Source organism: Glycine max, chromosome 10 (genome assembly GCF_000004515.6).
Source record: "Glycine max cultivar Williams 82 chromosome 10, Glycine_max_v4.0, whole genome shotgun sequence".
Lineage (NCBI taxonomy): Eukaryota > Viridiplantae > Streptophyta > Magnoliopsida > Fabales > Fabaceae > Glycine > Glycine max.
Genome location: NC_038246.2, coordinates 22,835,982 through 22,851,803, shown reverse-complemented (window position 1 = coordinate 22,851,803; position 15,822 = coordinate 22,835,982). Strand labels below are relative to the sequence as shown.

The 15,822-nt window shown below is 35.0% G+C and overlaps 1 protein-coding gene across 5 annotated transcripts in view; it reads left to right on the top strand.

Moving 5' to 3' along the window:
* Positions 1-13,979, top strand: part of LOC100791060 (exportin-7-A) — a 96,140-nt gene extending 82,161 nt beyond the window's left edge. For all 5 annotated transcript variants that reach the window (XM_041006102.1, XM_014763096.3, XM_014763095.3 and 2 more), the window contains 10 exons: positions 4,108-4,242; positions 5,013-5,125; positions 5,232-5,325; positions 9,701-9,920; positions 10,600-10,730; positions 11,463-11,606; positions 11,785-11,913; positions 12,046-12,144; positions 12,941-12,979; positions 13,439-13,979. In XM_041006102.1, coding sequence (XP_040862036.1) covers positions 4,108-4,242; positions 5,013-5,125; positions 5,232-5,325; positions 9,701-9,920; positions 10,600-10,730; positions 11,463-11,606; positions 11,785-11,913; positions 12,046-12,144; positions 12,941-12,979; positions 13,439-13,576 — 1,242 coding nt within the window. In that variant the 3' untranslated portion in view covers positions 13,577-13,979. The remainder of the gene's footprint in view (positions 1-4,107; positions 4,243-5,012; positions 5,126-5,231; positions 5,326-9,700; positions 9,921-10,599; positions 10,731-11,462; positions 11,607-11,784; positions 11,914-12,045; positions 12,145-12,940; positions 12,980-13,438) is intronic.
* Positions 13,980-15,822: the final 1,843 nt, after the last annotated feature.

Genomic DNA, 15,822 nt, shown 5'->3' with positions numbered 1-15,822 from the left:
TTCAGAGCAGCATTGGCAAGCTGTCAAAAGAATTCGCAGATATCTGAATGGGACTATTTCTCTGGGATTGAGGTTACAGCCTTCTAAATCTGCCTGTTTTAATGTTCCAAGCATACTGTGATGCTGACTGGGCTTCAGACCAGATGACAGGAGGTCAACTTCAGGAGCAGCAATCTTTTTTGGACCTAATCTAGTGCCCTGGTGGTCTAAAAAGCCGAAAGTTGTGGCTAGGTCCAGTACATAAGCAGAGTATAGAACCTGGCTCTTGCTCCTGCTGAAGTGACTTGGATTCAGACGTTGCTGTCCGAATTGCAAATCAGACACACTACTCCAGTGGTTTTGTAATAACATGAGCACAGTGGCTCTAGCTCACAACCCAGTTCTGCACTCCATCAAATTGATATTTCAGCCCAGGACAGACCCTTGGGGGATGATGAAATGCAGATCATGAAGTCTATTCAGCAGGAATTGTGGGAGATTTCTTTTGCTCATGAATCAATCTTGAGATAAAAATCTAGAATCAAATGGCTCAGGGAAGGTGATAATAACACGGCCTTTTTTCATAAATCTATCAACTTCAGAAGACATTATAATGCAATTCAAGGTATGCTCATTGAAGGTTCATGGGTTCAGAACCCAAAACTGATTAAGGATCAAGCTGTAAGCTTCTTTTCTGCCAGATTTACAGAAGAAAACCATGACAGACCTACCTTGGATGGGGTTATGTTTAATTCCATTAATCACACTCAGAGGGAGGAGCTGATTGCCCCGTTTTCAGATCGTGATCTTAGGGAGGCTGTGTGGAGTTGTAGTGGAGATAGATGCCCTGGGCCGGATGGTTTCAATTTTAATTTCATCAAAGAGTTTTGGGAGTTTTTCAAACCAGATTTCAGGAGGTTTGTTGATGAGTTTCATGTCAATGGAAGATTTCCTAAGGGTAGTAATGCATCCTTCTTGGCTTTAATTCCTAAAATCAATCACCCACAGTCTTTTGATGATTATAGGCCCATCTCCCTCATTGGCTGTATGTATAAGATCATTGCTAAATTATTGGCTAATAGATTGAGGAAAATACTGCCTGGCCTCATTGATGAGAGACAAACAGCTTTCATAAAGGATAGGCACATCCTTCATGGAACTTTGATTCTCAATGAAGCTATAGAGGAAGCTAAAAGAAGTAAGAAACCAGCTTTGGTGTTTAAGGTGGATTTTGCAAAGGCTTATGACTCTGTTTCATGGAACTTTCTGGATTATATGATGGTCAGAATGGGATTTTGCCCAATTTGGAGGAATTGGATCAAGGCTTGCAATCAATCAGCTTCTATATCCATCCTTATAAATGGCAGTCCCTCAAATGAGTTTGCCCCCACTAGAGGTTTGAGGCAAGGGGACCCCTTAGCCCCTTTTCTTTTCAATATTGTGGCAGAAGGATTGACTGGCATGATGAGGACAGCTCTATCCAAAGGTCTGTACAGCAGCTATTTAGTAGGAAAGCAGAAGGTGCCAGTAAACATTTTGCAATATGCAGATGATACTGTATTTGTGGGAGAAGCTTCATGGGATAATGTGTTGGTCATGAAGGCAATGCTTAGAGGCTTTGAGATGGCATCTGGGTTAAAGATTAATTTTTCCAAGAGCAGTGTGGGGATTTTTGGTGCTGATTCTAATTGGGTTCTTGATGTAGCTCACTTTCTCAAGTGTAGACAGATGGAGATTCCCTTTCAGTTCTTGGGGATTCCTCTAGGGGCTAAGTCATCTAGCTGCTTGGTGTGGGAACCTTTGATTAAAAAATTTGAATCAAAGATTTCTAAGTGGAAGCAGAGAGCTTTATCAATGGCAGCGAAGGTCACACTGATAAATTCAGTGCTAACTGCTCTACCAATTTTTCTGCTGTCCTTTTTTTAGAATTCCTCAAAAGGTGGCTTATAAAGTGAGATCCTTACAAAGGAATTTTTTGTGGGGAGGTTCCCAAGATCTCACTAAAATCGCCTGGGTGAAATGGAAAGATATCTGCCTTCCAAAGGAGTTGGGGGGTCTCGGGATTAAGGATATCTCTAGTTTTAATGTTGCCTTGTTGGGAAGATGGTTATGGGCTTTAGCCTCTAATCAAGATCAGCTGTGGGCTAGAATTCTTATCTCAAAATATGGTGGCTGGGCAGATCTTAATAATGGCAGGGATAGACCTTGGCACTCTTATTGGTGGAGGGATATTCGAAAAGTAAGTAAGCACCCTGATTTTAGTCCTATCCATCATCATCTGGTCTGGAAGGTAGGGGATGGAAGCTTAGTCAACTTCTGGAAGGATAAATGGCTTGGGGCTGGTTCAAACCTTGAACAGCAGTTTAATCAGCTGTTTCTCATCAGTAAACAGCAGACCAGCTCCATTTCCAATATGGGTAACATGTCCCATGGTCATTGGTGCTGGGATTTAAAGTGGAGAAGAAACTTATTTGATCATGAACAGGGTGCAGCTGTGGCTTTTATGGAAATCATTAGTAATGTTCACATTCAGCCTCATATGAAGGACACCTTGAGCTGGACAGCTGAATCTTCGGGTTTATACTCAACTAGGTCAGCTTATAGATTGCTAATTACTGCTAACAGCAATCATCCTCAGTCCAATATTTACAAGACAATTTGGAGGCTTAACATTCCTCCAAGAGCTGTGATTTTCGCTTGGAGACTTATCAAAGATAGATTACCCACTAGACAGAATCTCCTAAGAAGAAACATCCTCATTCCGGAGCAGCACTGCCCCCTATGTGGATCTCATCAAGAGGTAGCTGGGCATATATTTTTTCACTGTAAATTGACTGATGGTCTTTGGTGGGAATCAATGAGGTGGAAGCGAGTGGTTGGACCCCTAGCAATATCTCCAATAGCTCATTACACTCAATTCTGTGATGGCTTTGGTGCTGGGAAGAATCAAAACAGATGGCACAGATGGTGGATTGCTTTAACAAGCTCAATATGGAAGAATAGAAATCTCCTCATATTCCAAGGCAAAAGTTTTGAAACATCAAAAGTCATGGAGGATGCTTTATTCCTTTTGTGGTCATGGCTGAAATCTAGGGACAGAGACTTCTGCATTTCCTTTAATTTTTGGTCGTCTAATCTTGGAGACTTCTTTGGTTAATTTAGGTTTCTTGTATTTGTGGGGGGCTTGTTGTTCTTAATTCTGTATTGGTGGGAGGTTTAGATGTTCTGCATCTATGTATTCACCAGCAGTACTTCTGGTGCTGCTGTGTCTCTTATGTTTAATATATATATATTATCTTTTGCCTTTCAAAAAAATGGAGAAGAATCTTCAAGTCATTCATGTTCCTGATGCTGACCAAATATGCTGACATCCTCACCAAATCTTTGTCTCCTTCCAACTTCACTGTTTTCTGGGACAAGCTCAAAGTTGTTGACAAAACTTTGGTCAACCCCTCATGAGCTTGCCAGGAGGGTATTAGAATAGATGAGTAGAATTACTCCCTGATCTGTTATAATAGATAACCTCAACTAACCTTAGGTTAGTTAGTTACAATCTCATGAGCTATGTTTGTTATGATAGATAACCTCAACTAACCTTAGGTTAGTTAGTTTTCACTGTGAGTTACAACAGTTTAAATACTAGAGATGGAACAGAATTCAGTTGAGTTAGTTAATATCACAAACTCCATTTTTGAAGTTTGATCTTTTCTTTATTTTCCTTTTTTGAAATCATTTTATGGTACCAGAGCCTATCCTAGGTCTATTAAACAGGCCACCCACCATGTCATCCATGCACCAAGTCCAATAATGCTGGGCGTGAAGGGGTGTGTTGGAAAAAACTCGACTCCCACATCAACTAGAGATAAAGCCACAATAGAATATATAAGTGGAAGGCAACTCTCATCCTATGAGCTAGCTTTTGGGGTTGAGTTAGGCCCAAACCCACATTCTAAGAGAATTGCACAATTATTAGAAGCCGGATATCAAATCTGTAATATTTTTAAAATGCATCAGCAAAAGGAATATGTGTAATAGTCAGAGTAATTGACTTGATTTTTTGATTTCTGTATATAGCATACCTGTTCTTATCAGCAAAATTTTAAGGAAAAAGTTTTCTTCTCTTTTCAGAGGGACCAATTCCCTTTCATAGAAAATTGGGAATGTTTCCGCAGCAGAACAACCCTGTACTATACTATTGGCATGCTGATATTCTTGGAAGATAGCCTACTGAAATTTAAATCTGCAATGGAACCTTTCTTACAGGTTGGTAGCTTTTATTTGCCACAATAAAGCATGCTAATGTTGGAAATAACAATTTGACTGACCCATAATGGCAACAATTATTCTGACTCATTAATCTTAAGAAATTGTAGTCTTTTACAGTAATTGTACCAAACATGTACTTGGAAAGTGTATTTTTGGTGGCCTTGTAAATATAAATAGCTACCGAGTGCATAGTGACTCAAGCAATTCACCAAATCTTCCTCTCTAATTTCCTTTTTGGTCAATCTCTTGACTAATCTGTTGTGATTCTGTCTGTTTTGATTTTCCATTCATTAGAAAAAATGCAATGTTGAACTTTGGAACACATTTTCTTTTGATATTTAAATCTTCTTTTCAGTTTTCTTTAAGTTGAGCCAACTGGTTAAATTAAATCTTTTGGACAGATATTCATCTGATTTCAATAATAATTTTTAATTTTCTTTTTATCTTGCACAAGACACTGTTGACATCTGTGGACAAATAAAGCTCAAAACACATCCTCTAGTGTACCCTTTTAAGCATGATTTATTTGCAATCAACTCCTAATTCAATTAAATCCTTGAAATCAATGTTGTCCAGTTTGTTCTTTTATCTATAGTTTATTAGTTTGTTGATAAGGTTATTTCTTCATGAGTCTTTTGTGACAAGGGTTCCTTGTCACACCTCCATTACAGTGTGCCTAATAAATTATGCACTGTACAACACGGTGTTGTCAATTTATTAATGATTTTTACATTCTAATTGATTCTTTTTTGTTTTTAAATTGTAAGGTTTTTGTTAGATTGGAATCAACACCTGAAGCATTGTTCCAATCAGATGCTGTAAAATATGCATTCGTTGGGTTGATGCGGGACCTTCGAGGCATAGCAATGGCTACTAATAGGTTGGCACTGATTAAAACGTCAGAAACTTTGTTTTGTTTACAAAGGCCCTGTTATGATGTTAACAATGTTCATTTATTTTGATTATTCTTAATTGCTTGTTAACAGCCGTAGAACGTATGGGTTCCTTTTTGATTGGCTTTATCCTGCACACATGCCCCTTCTTTTGAAAGGAATTACACATTATGCTGATATTCCAGAGGTTTGCTTAATCCTTTCATTTTCAAGCAAATTATAGGGTGATCAGAAAATTGCCATACAATTGAAGGAATAATTTTATTTTCTTAATTTTACTGTAATTTTCATATTTTTGCATCATTTAATTGTGCTGCTATTTGACTAGCTATACTCTAATCTTTAAGTGAATACAAGAAAGAAGTAGTAGAGACGAGGATGTTAAGATCAATGTTGTCAAACTTGTAACTTGGAAGAGGAATGGAAAGGGGGATAAAAGATCGTAACACAACTCATAAGATATATATATATATATATATATATATAACAACACTGATCAGGCCCAAACACAAACAAAGGATAATAGGCCCGGTGGAAGATAACGTGGGAGACCAACATGGGAAAGCTATTTTAACCATATTCCTGATTTAACTACAAATTGTGATTATATTATATTTTAAATCAACAGTCAAGATTTTTTGTCTTTCTATTTTTTTATTTTCTCTTTATTTAACTCTTTTTCCAGATTTAATCTTTTCTTTTTCTTCCCTTGTCTCTCTCCTCCCGCTGTCCTTTTCCCTTTATCGTTCTTCATCTTGCACCTACCACCATGCACTGCCTTCGGAGTTACAGAGAACTCATTCATCAGCTATGCAGGCATCCGGCGATGGCGATTGTGGCATAGGGGACACGGATACAAATGTCCGACGACGGTGATGGGTACGTCTATTGACGACAAAGAAAGTGTTGAGAACACACCGCAGAGAGGAAGATGTTGGATCGAGTGGCCTCGAAATAATTAAGAAGGGGGGGTTGAATTAATTATTAATGTGCCTTGACTAATTAAAAATTATTTTTCTTAATATTACTAGATTCAATTAGGCTTTACTACTAAGTTATGAGAAAGTAAAGAACAAAAACAATAACTTAGACAAAAGTAAAGTGGAAATAAAAGTACACAGCGGAAAAGTAAAGAGTGTAGGGAAGAAGAAGAAACACAAGATTTATACTAGTTCGGCAACAATCCGTGCCTACATCCAGTCCTCAAGCAACCACCGGTTCTTGAGATTTTCAATAACCTTGTAAAATCCATTACAAGCAAAGATCCACAAGGGATATACCCTCCCTTGTTCTCTTTGAACAACCAAGTAGATGTATCCTCCACTTGAACTGATCCACAAGAGATGTATCCTCTCTTGTTTTCAGTATTACAACCCAAGTAGACGTACACTCTACTTGTACCACAAAGGATGTATCCTCCAATGTGTTAAGACACAGAATTCTTAGGCGGTTAGTCCCTTGAATCTTTGTAAGGGGAAACAAAAGATATCTCAGGTGGTTAGTCCTTTGAAATCTTTTGTTTAAAGGAAAGAGGAAGAATCAAAAGAATTCTCAGGCGGTTAGTATTTTGAATCTTTTGGCAAGAGGGAGAAGGAAAAAAGAAGAATAACACAAGTTTTTGGACAATGAACTTTTCTTAAATAAAGAAAGTTTTGAACAAAAACTCTTAGAAGAATGCTTTGAATGGATGAAAGAAATCTGAAAGTTCTCACTTTAAAATTCGTGCCATGGTCACATATTTATAGCTATTTGATGACTCTTGAAAAAACAAGTTAAAAGTTGTGACTCTTTTGAAAACTAGTCACTTTAAAAGTTGTGACTCCTTTGAAAACTAGTCACTTAAAGGTTGTGATTTTTGAAAAAATCTTCAGAAACAAGTCACTTTAAGAATTGTGACTTTTGGTAATTTATTTTTCAAAATAAGTCACTGGTAATCGATTATCATCATAGTGTAATCGATTACACATTAACAGATGTGACTCTTCATGTTTAAATTTGAAAATCAAAACGTTTAGAAATACTGGTAATTGATTATAAGTATTGTGTAATCGATTACACAAGTTTGAAATGATTTGAAAATGTTTTATCACAAGTTGTGACTCTTGAAATTTGAAATCTAACGTTTTAAAACATTGGTAATCGATTACATGATTATGGTAATCGATTATAGCTTTGTAAATCAGTTTGAAAAGAATGTTGGCTACTGGTAATCGATTACTGCCTTCTGAAAATCTATTATCAGAGAGTAAAACTCTTGGTAAAAGATTTTTCTTTGAAAAATTCTCTTGAACAAAATTGTGTTATTCAAAATATTTTGAAAAACTCTTTTAATACTTATCTTAATTGAGTTTTTTCTTGATTCTTTACTTGAATCTTGAATCTTTATTGAACAACTCTTTGATTCTTGAAACTTGTTTGACTCTTGATTCTTGACTTGAGTCTTTGGCATCATCAAAATAATCTTGAAAAGCATTGCTTCCACAAAAGAGAATGTCTTTGTTCATCCTAGCAAAAAAAGATTGAGGCGGAGCGATGATCCTCATTTTTCTGCTAAAACTCGCAAGTTGCAATCCGCAAGTATTCCGCACTGGTAGTGATATTTTGTGTGAGTTAGCACGCAGACCTCCCAAAACTCTTATGATCGCGAGTATACTCACAATTTTGACAACACTGGTTAAGATGGATGTGTGGCTACTCAAGGAAAGACATGATATAAAATGGTTATATATGAGGACATATTGGTGTGACATGAATTGAGCAAAAGATGATGGAGAATTGGTTATGCTGGTTTGATCACATGCAAAGGTTATTGGAGGCATTGGTGAGACTTAAGAGTATATCAAATGAGCTTTTGTCCGGTCAAAGATATGATTTGATATGTTTTAATTACAGAAGTTTATTATGGGACTATTTCCCTTTTTACTCATTTAGTTTCCATATTTTGTAAATCTCCTTCATCGTAAATAAGAGTATTTTGTGTGGTTTGATAAGACAACACACAATAGTAAATAATTTTTACATGTTATTAGATCAAGGTTGAGGGAATAATGAAAAATGTGCTCTTGAGAGGGCCATACTTCCCGGTGTACCTATCTCTACTTTTCCTCCTACTTCCGACAACCTATTTCCACATTCTAGTGGACCTTTCTACTTGCCGCAACTTTTCCAATGATCTTTCACTTGTTTCCGCTTTCTGCCGCTCCGCTCCTTTCACGTGAACAGTAATGCATACGCTGCGAGCACTCTTACACTGTCATCTCGCCGGTGTGACCCTTGGATCAAAAGCGCCTCTCTCTGGTGAACCCAATGTAGTCAACCACGACCCCTTCCACCACCGCATGCATTGCCATACTCAGTGCATGAAGTCATGTGTCTGCATGTGTCTGCACCGTTGCTGTTTTCTACATGACGCATCCTCTAGCAGCTTCCCCGCCGTGCTTCTTCTTCGGTGAAGCTATTATGGCTTTGTTTGGCTCGGTTTGCATATGTTTGGCTGATCCCCAGGCCGTGTTTTGCTTCTATTACCACTTACAAATATACCTCATGTTTGCCCATGAGTACTCTGATCTCCAGTGTGACCACACCACCGTCTTCATTTCTTTTCATCAACCTGTTTAAGCTTTTCCAAATACCGTCACGATGACCATGTGCGCAACCAACTCAACACACCGCCGCAGCAACCCCACACAGGGCCCTTTTCCTCAAGAGAAGTTCACACACACGACACGTCACACTAGAACCTCCTCCTTCTGCCTTAGGGCGTGCTTTATTCATGGGTGAACAATACCCATTGCCACTATGGGCCTTCATTGGCTGCTGCCGAGTTTTATTTGGCACCATCTTGGTGATCTTTGTTTTTTAATAAGTAAACAATCTTGGTGATCTTTCTATGCACTATACCGGTATAACATTGTTGAGGTCAGCTGCTGCTATGTGTCACTATCCAGGATTTGTAACATTGGCGAAGGGCTAAATGGTGACCATTGATCCTTATATCTGACTCTACATACAAGGCTTGGTTATGGTTTTAGTTTTATTTGTCACCAACTCCTGAATGCAGGAGGAAATTTCTTCACTAATAAAAAAAAAAAAGTGTCTGGAAAATATGACATTCCTGAAACGATTGGAAGTAGGTGGGACTTGGGAGTCATGGGACTACTGCTCATGCTAAAAGAACTAACCAAGCCTCTTTGATGTGTTAACTTTTTCAAGAGAGCGTCCTGGTTCAAGTTAAAACTGTTACATAGATCCAACTACCTGGTCTTGAAGGGAATAAGTCACTCAACTTTTGTAACAATAACTTTCTTGATGTTTCTCATTCCCTCTTAATAAAAAAAATGCTTGGCTAATTATACCACTTTGAAAAGAAGGTATTATATAATTCATGCCTATAGGGCTTATCCTGTACATCTTCCATTTCAATGTTACATTTTCAGTTTCCGTACCCTTGAATACACAATTAAATGCTGAAACAGCCATGCTAATATTCACTTCCAGTATTTAATAGAGATAGTTATCATTGTCACACTGGAGGGATGTTTAATTTCAATAACATGATGCAGGTAACAACTCCTTTACTGAAATTCATGGCTGAACTGGTGCTGAACAAATCCCAGCGCTTGAATTTTGATTCTTCTTCTCCTAATGGGATACTACTTTTCCGAGAAGTTAGTAAATTGATTGTTGCTTATGGATCAAGAATTTTGCCTCTTCCTAATAAAGCAGACTTGTACACATCCAAATACAAGGGAATATCAATTTGTTTGATAATTCTTACAAGAGGTACACGCCTATATTATGACACATTACTATAGCTCTCAGTCTATCTTACAAGAGGTATGCCTATATAAGATGTAGTTGAAGGGACTGCTCTATTAGGAGCATGAAGTCATTTAGATTTGGGTCTAGGTAACACTGTCAGTAGATCTAAACAACAAATGGTAAATACAACTTTAGTTCCACCACCTTTCAACTTGCTTTTTACTTTCCTATTATCTTTTTCTCTCCTTTTAGTAATTTTTGTCATAATTTATGTGGAATTTTATTTCAGCAGTATGGAATTTATTTATAGGTATGTCAGAATTGTAAAAGGTAATAGAAGTGAAAGGATAAATTCTCAGTATATTTTTATTTCTGAGAATGTGTTTTTGGGTCTAATACAACCCCAAAAGCTAGCTCAAAGGGTGAGGATTGTCCCCCACTTATATATGCTATCTTGACCTTATCTCTAGTCAATGTGGGACTTGGATGTTTCCCAATGTTATTTATTGTAAAGGTTGGTTTTGCAATAATTGATTACTTCATTAACACTTACAGTTATTTATAATGTTATGTATTATCTGTTTATCCCTTTTGTGATCTCTGAAGCAAAAAAGAATTGAGTAAGCATTTTATGTAATAGTATCATATATATTTACATTGCCCGTGGATTTATTGTGGTTATTTTTCCTTTTTGTGGCAGCACTATCCGGGAACTTTGTCAACTTTGGCATTTTTGAACTTTATGGTGATAGAGCACTTGTTGACGCTCTTGATATCACTGTAAAGATCATATTATCAATTCCTTTGGCTGATATTTTTGCATTTCGGAAGGTATTACTCTATGCTATGTTCTCTAATGTGTTGGTTAACAATGGATGTTTTTTGATAAACTGAGTGAGAGTGAGAGAGAAAATGAAAAAACTCAATGAGTTAGATACAACAAAGGTATTTAAAGAGTTCTGACTTGAGAAACTAATCACAACTAACTCTAACTACCTCTAACTAACTTCTAACAAAATGTAAATTAACTCTAACCAACTTCTAACAGAATGTAACTACTTGGGTGCAGTTTAGTGAAAACTAACAGCCCTTACAACATATACACTGCTGTCTAATATGAAACAAAACTGTTTAGGCAGTTATGTACTTACATACTCCAATAGATGTGCTTTCCTCTGTTTTGCCCAAGTTGTGTTGTAAATTGTAATATATCTATTATGATATTTCAGTTTGTCTACTTAATTGTTTAATTGGTAACTATTTTTGTAATGATTATGCAATCAAGTTTGAATTACCATTTGGTTACTTGTTTTCTTAAACTGATATCTAGTCATTTGCATACAAGTGTTTGATCCTTTTTTGATTTGTTTTGTTTGTGCCTTTTTCCTTGTTAACATAAGTTGGGACAGACCTGATGTTTACAATTTTGTTTCTGAAATATAGCTAAAAGAACTGAAATTTAATGGGGGCTTAGTTTGATTAAAAAAGGAAACAATGATTGTTAGGGTTCTCACTGATGTGTACTGTTCACAAAGTTTTTTTTTCTTCTGATCTGTTTTCCAGGTCGCAGCAGCTTACTTTGCATTCTTGGAGTCTCTCTTCAGTTGTCATTTGTCATTTGTCTTGAGTTTGGATAAAACTACATTTATGCTTGTTGTTGGATCTCTCGAATCTGGCCTTAAAGATAGCGAGAAAATATCATCACAGGTTTGTAATAGCTTGGCACATTTTTTAGTTATGATAATTCAATTTGGTATTAAATACAAATTTTTATTCATAAGCTAAATATCAACTTTTATATGCTCATGAATTGACAATGAAGTGAAATTTCTTTTAAGATGGTATCTGTGTAGTTGCTTACTCTAACTGCCTTTCGTGTATGTAGTGTGCCTCTGCTATTGACAACTTGGCTACATTTTATTTCACCCATGTTACTGTTGGAGAGTCAGTTACCTCACCTGCTGCTCTTAATTTAGCTGGACTCCTTTCTGATTGTGCTGAGCTTTTCTCTAGAGTAAGTTTGTAATTAGCTTACCATAAGGCTTAATTTTCATCTCGTTAGGTTTGAAACAATGTGGCTTACACTATTTCTTTGTCTGATATAATCATGTCTTAATCTTTTAATTGTCTTAAAAAAATTTCTTAGATATTGAGAACCCTATTTGAAGTTGTTATATTTGAGAACCGTGGCAATCATTGGACTCTTAGCCGAGCCATTTTGAGCATGATACTAATCAGTGAAGAGGTGATTACTTGACTATCCCATTGTTATTATGATTCACTTTAATGTTCCGTGTTCATACTGTTTAAGAAGCTATACACTTGAGTGCTTGTTCATGCTAATCTGGACACTCGAATTTGAATATCCATATAAATTCATAATAGGAGTATTTTAGCAGTTTTCAAATAAGGTTTTTGATGGTGTTGGAAGAATTACCACTAGGAAGCTTAAGCTTAATGATCAAAAGATTTTACACTATTGGATTGGACTTCACATCAATGATACTTCCTTTGTTTGTATAAAAATTGAATAGAAATATTGTTAGATAAGAAGGGAAAAATAGAAAAGCAGGTGTGTGGGCTACACAAGTAATCTGAAGGGGAAAAGGAGAGCAAAACTTCCCATACAAAACTACAAAACAAACACCTATAAATGGATAGGCCATAAAGGGAACCACCACAAATGTCACAAAACCTTCATAGGATACTTTCTCCCCACTAAACACCTGCAGCATTAGTGATACCCTAATACAAAATTGGGTAATGCAAAATTAGTTATTGTGTTTATCTAAGTTCAATGTATCTTTGTAAATAGTTCTCTTGAAAATAGTAGACTAGTGGTTATTTATTATCTTCGTAATCAATTTTATTATAAATAGATCACCCTGCTGAGTGGTAAACTCAAGCAAATTCAGAAAATAAAACCTTTTTTTTTCTCTTATCACAGTATAGGAGCATTCTTGCTTTTCCTTCCACCATATCTAAGTCTTGTAATTTCTTCAAAATAAAAAAGCATATTGACTTGCTAATTTTTGGTACAGATGTTCACAAATGTCAAGGCTCAAATTTTGGTTTCGTATGTAAGTCCAACGCTGTCTACGAACTTTATTGTTGTCAGCATATCTTGTTATTTAATTTAGCAGTATATTGGGCTTCCCTCTATGGGTATTCTCTATTTGTTCACCCTTGAGCAGAGAATTTTTGGTCTGCCAAGGTCAAGGCTATTTTCAACCAACTTCAGCAAAGGCCATTTTGGTTGACCTCACCCTTGAAATTATGCTTGTTTCCCTATCTAGAATACTGTGCATTTTAAATATTTGGTTCCATCTTTCTCACCTTAATATTTGTTAACGTCACCCTTAAGAAATATGAAGTTGAAGATTTCAAAACAAAAGCAAACAAATGCTCAAGAGTTTACTAAAGTTAGGCTGTTAACCAATCTTGTATTGTCTACACTGGTAGCATTTTTTGATATTTTTACTCGCAATAACAAGAATTTCAATTTTTAAAATCTGAATTTTCCTTGAATTATTTTGCAGCCACCAGACCTACACCAGCGGTTTTCTTTGTGCTTTACCAAGCTTATGACAGATGTGATGCTCAGCTTGGATTTAAAGAACAGGGAAAAATTCTCTCAGAATCTGATCAGATTCAAGTCTGAGTTTTGTGCCAAATAACTGGCAGAATGGTTTTAGCCAGCCCAGAAACAATATCATATCTGCTGCTTTTCTCTTTATAATATTTAGGTTCTTGTACATTGTTTACCATGATTCGTTTTGTTCTTTTGGGAAGGGGATTGGATTTTTTTCTTTTATCAGTGGTGGGGATTTTTTTTATGAAAGGTCTGCTGGCATTTATTGGCATACCTAACTAGAAAAAAGCAGGGAGAGAATATAGCAATTCCTATTTGAACAGGTATTTTTAGATGAATGAGGCTCAGATGCCCTGGATGAAACCATTAATCTTTCCCCATTTAAACTAGCTGAAAAATTGTTAAATTGGAAGGGGATTTGTAAATTGTAGCTACTCTATTCAGATTCCCAGAGCTTACAATATATGATATTATCTGTTAACACTTTATTATTGTCTTTGCAGTGTTATTACCTCTGGTTATTGGTGTTTGTCGTTTTTTCCTTCCCAACCTATTGATATTATACAAAATCAATGTATCATTAATATTTTCTTCACCTATACCATATTTAATAATTGCTCAAATATTTTGTTGCAAATAATGAAAGTTATATTAGAATATTTTAGTATAAATAAAATATTTTATGGACTAAATTTTTTTTAATGTGTTTTAACTTTAAACATCCATGAATACGAGAGACAGTTCATTTTAGTCTCCTAATTTAATTATCTGACTAAATAAATTATAAAATTTGAAAATTACTTTTGAAAGTTATTTATTATGTTCTAAAATAATTTAAGATACAAATAAATATTTTTTTTTTGCAAGACAAAAGAGAATTATATTATAGATATAGAGATAATAAGGTCTGTACAAGATGTACAAACTATGCAAAAGTAAGGAACCAAAAAGCCAAAAAGTTCCTAGTATACCCCATCCACAAAATAATATACTCCCTTGTAAGCTATATGTATTAGCTCCCTCTTTGTGTTATTAGCATAACATTTTAATCAATTGAGTTAATAAGTCAATTATGTTAAAAAATATTAATGTTATATATAACATTAAAATTTTTAATGTATATTTAATACGCATAAGTTTACATAATAAATTTTGTAACAATTAATTTTAATTTAATAATGTATTTCTTACATATATAAGTTTTAAATAAAAATCATAAGTTTAATAAAAATTTATATGTAAAAAGAAATATTATTAGATTAATATTAATTGTTAGAAAATTTATTATGTAAATTTATTCACTAGTCATCTCCATGATAAGGATTGTATATGCCCCCAATAGACCATGTGTTTCTGTCGTGTTACATTGTTGAAGATAATTCTATGGGTTATTTTTCCTGTACCATTCAAATTTCTTCTACACTCAACATATTTTTTAAAATTTCAACTTTAATCATTTTTACGTCTTCCTTCCTTCTTTCTTTTCTTCTTACACCTTTCACTTGCGTCTTTTTGTTGGTTGAACTCCTCCTTCTGTGTTGTGGTTGGTTTCGTCGAGGTGCATTGTCGTGGTGGTTGGTTACCTGCTGCATTGAGTTCGTGATTTTTGTCGTGGTGGGTGTTGCGATGCAACAGTAGAGGAGGTTTTTTTTACATCTGCACACTGCAAACGATATGTGACATATAATCCATATGGTTTATACAAATTGGCAATCCGTATAAGTTAAAAAAATTATAAAAATTTATTTTTAATGTATTTTTTATAAATTTAGTTATATTTTTTAATATATTTGTATAACTATTATTACATTAAATAGTTTATTCAAGTGTATAAAATATGAAAATTTAGATGTAAATTATTATATATATGCTTGTCAATTTGAATGTAATATATTAGTATATGTATAAAAAATAATAAAATTGTGTCATACTATATGTTAAACACATATTTTTTGATATATCTACATAAATGTTTTTGTCTTGTGTAGAAGATTTTAAAATAAATTTCAATGTTGAAGTTTTTTTTAAAATAAATAATTTATTTATAAATAATTAGAATTAATTAAAAGTGATAACAATTCATATATTTTATTAAGAGATAAATTATTATAATATGTATATAGAGGTATGAATTATTATGTAAATTCGGATTAATGAAGATCAAGCACGAATTGATGAAAAATGGATGAGAGAATTTCAGAGGGTGAAACTGAAAGAAGAAAATGGTGTAAGCGTGAATGGTGTGAGAGGAGAGACGGATTGGGAATCCGTGTTTCACATTTTAAATGATGGACAAATTTGATTTTTCACAGGGTGTACAAAAAATTGGTG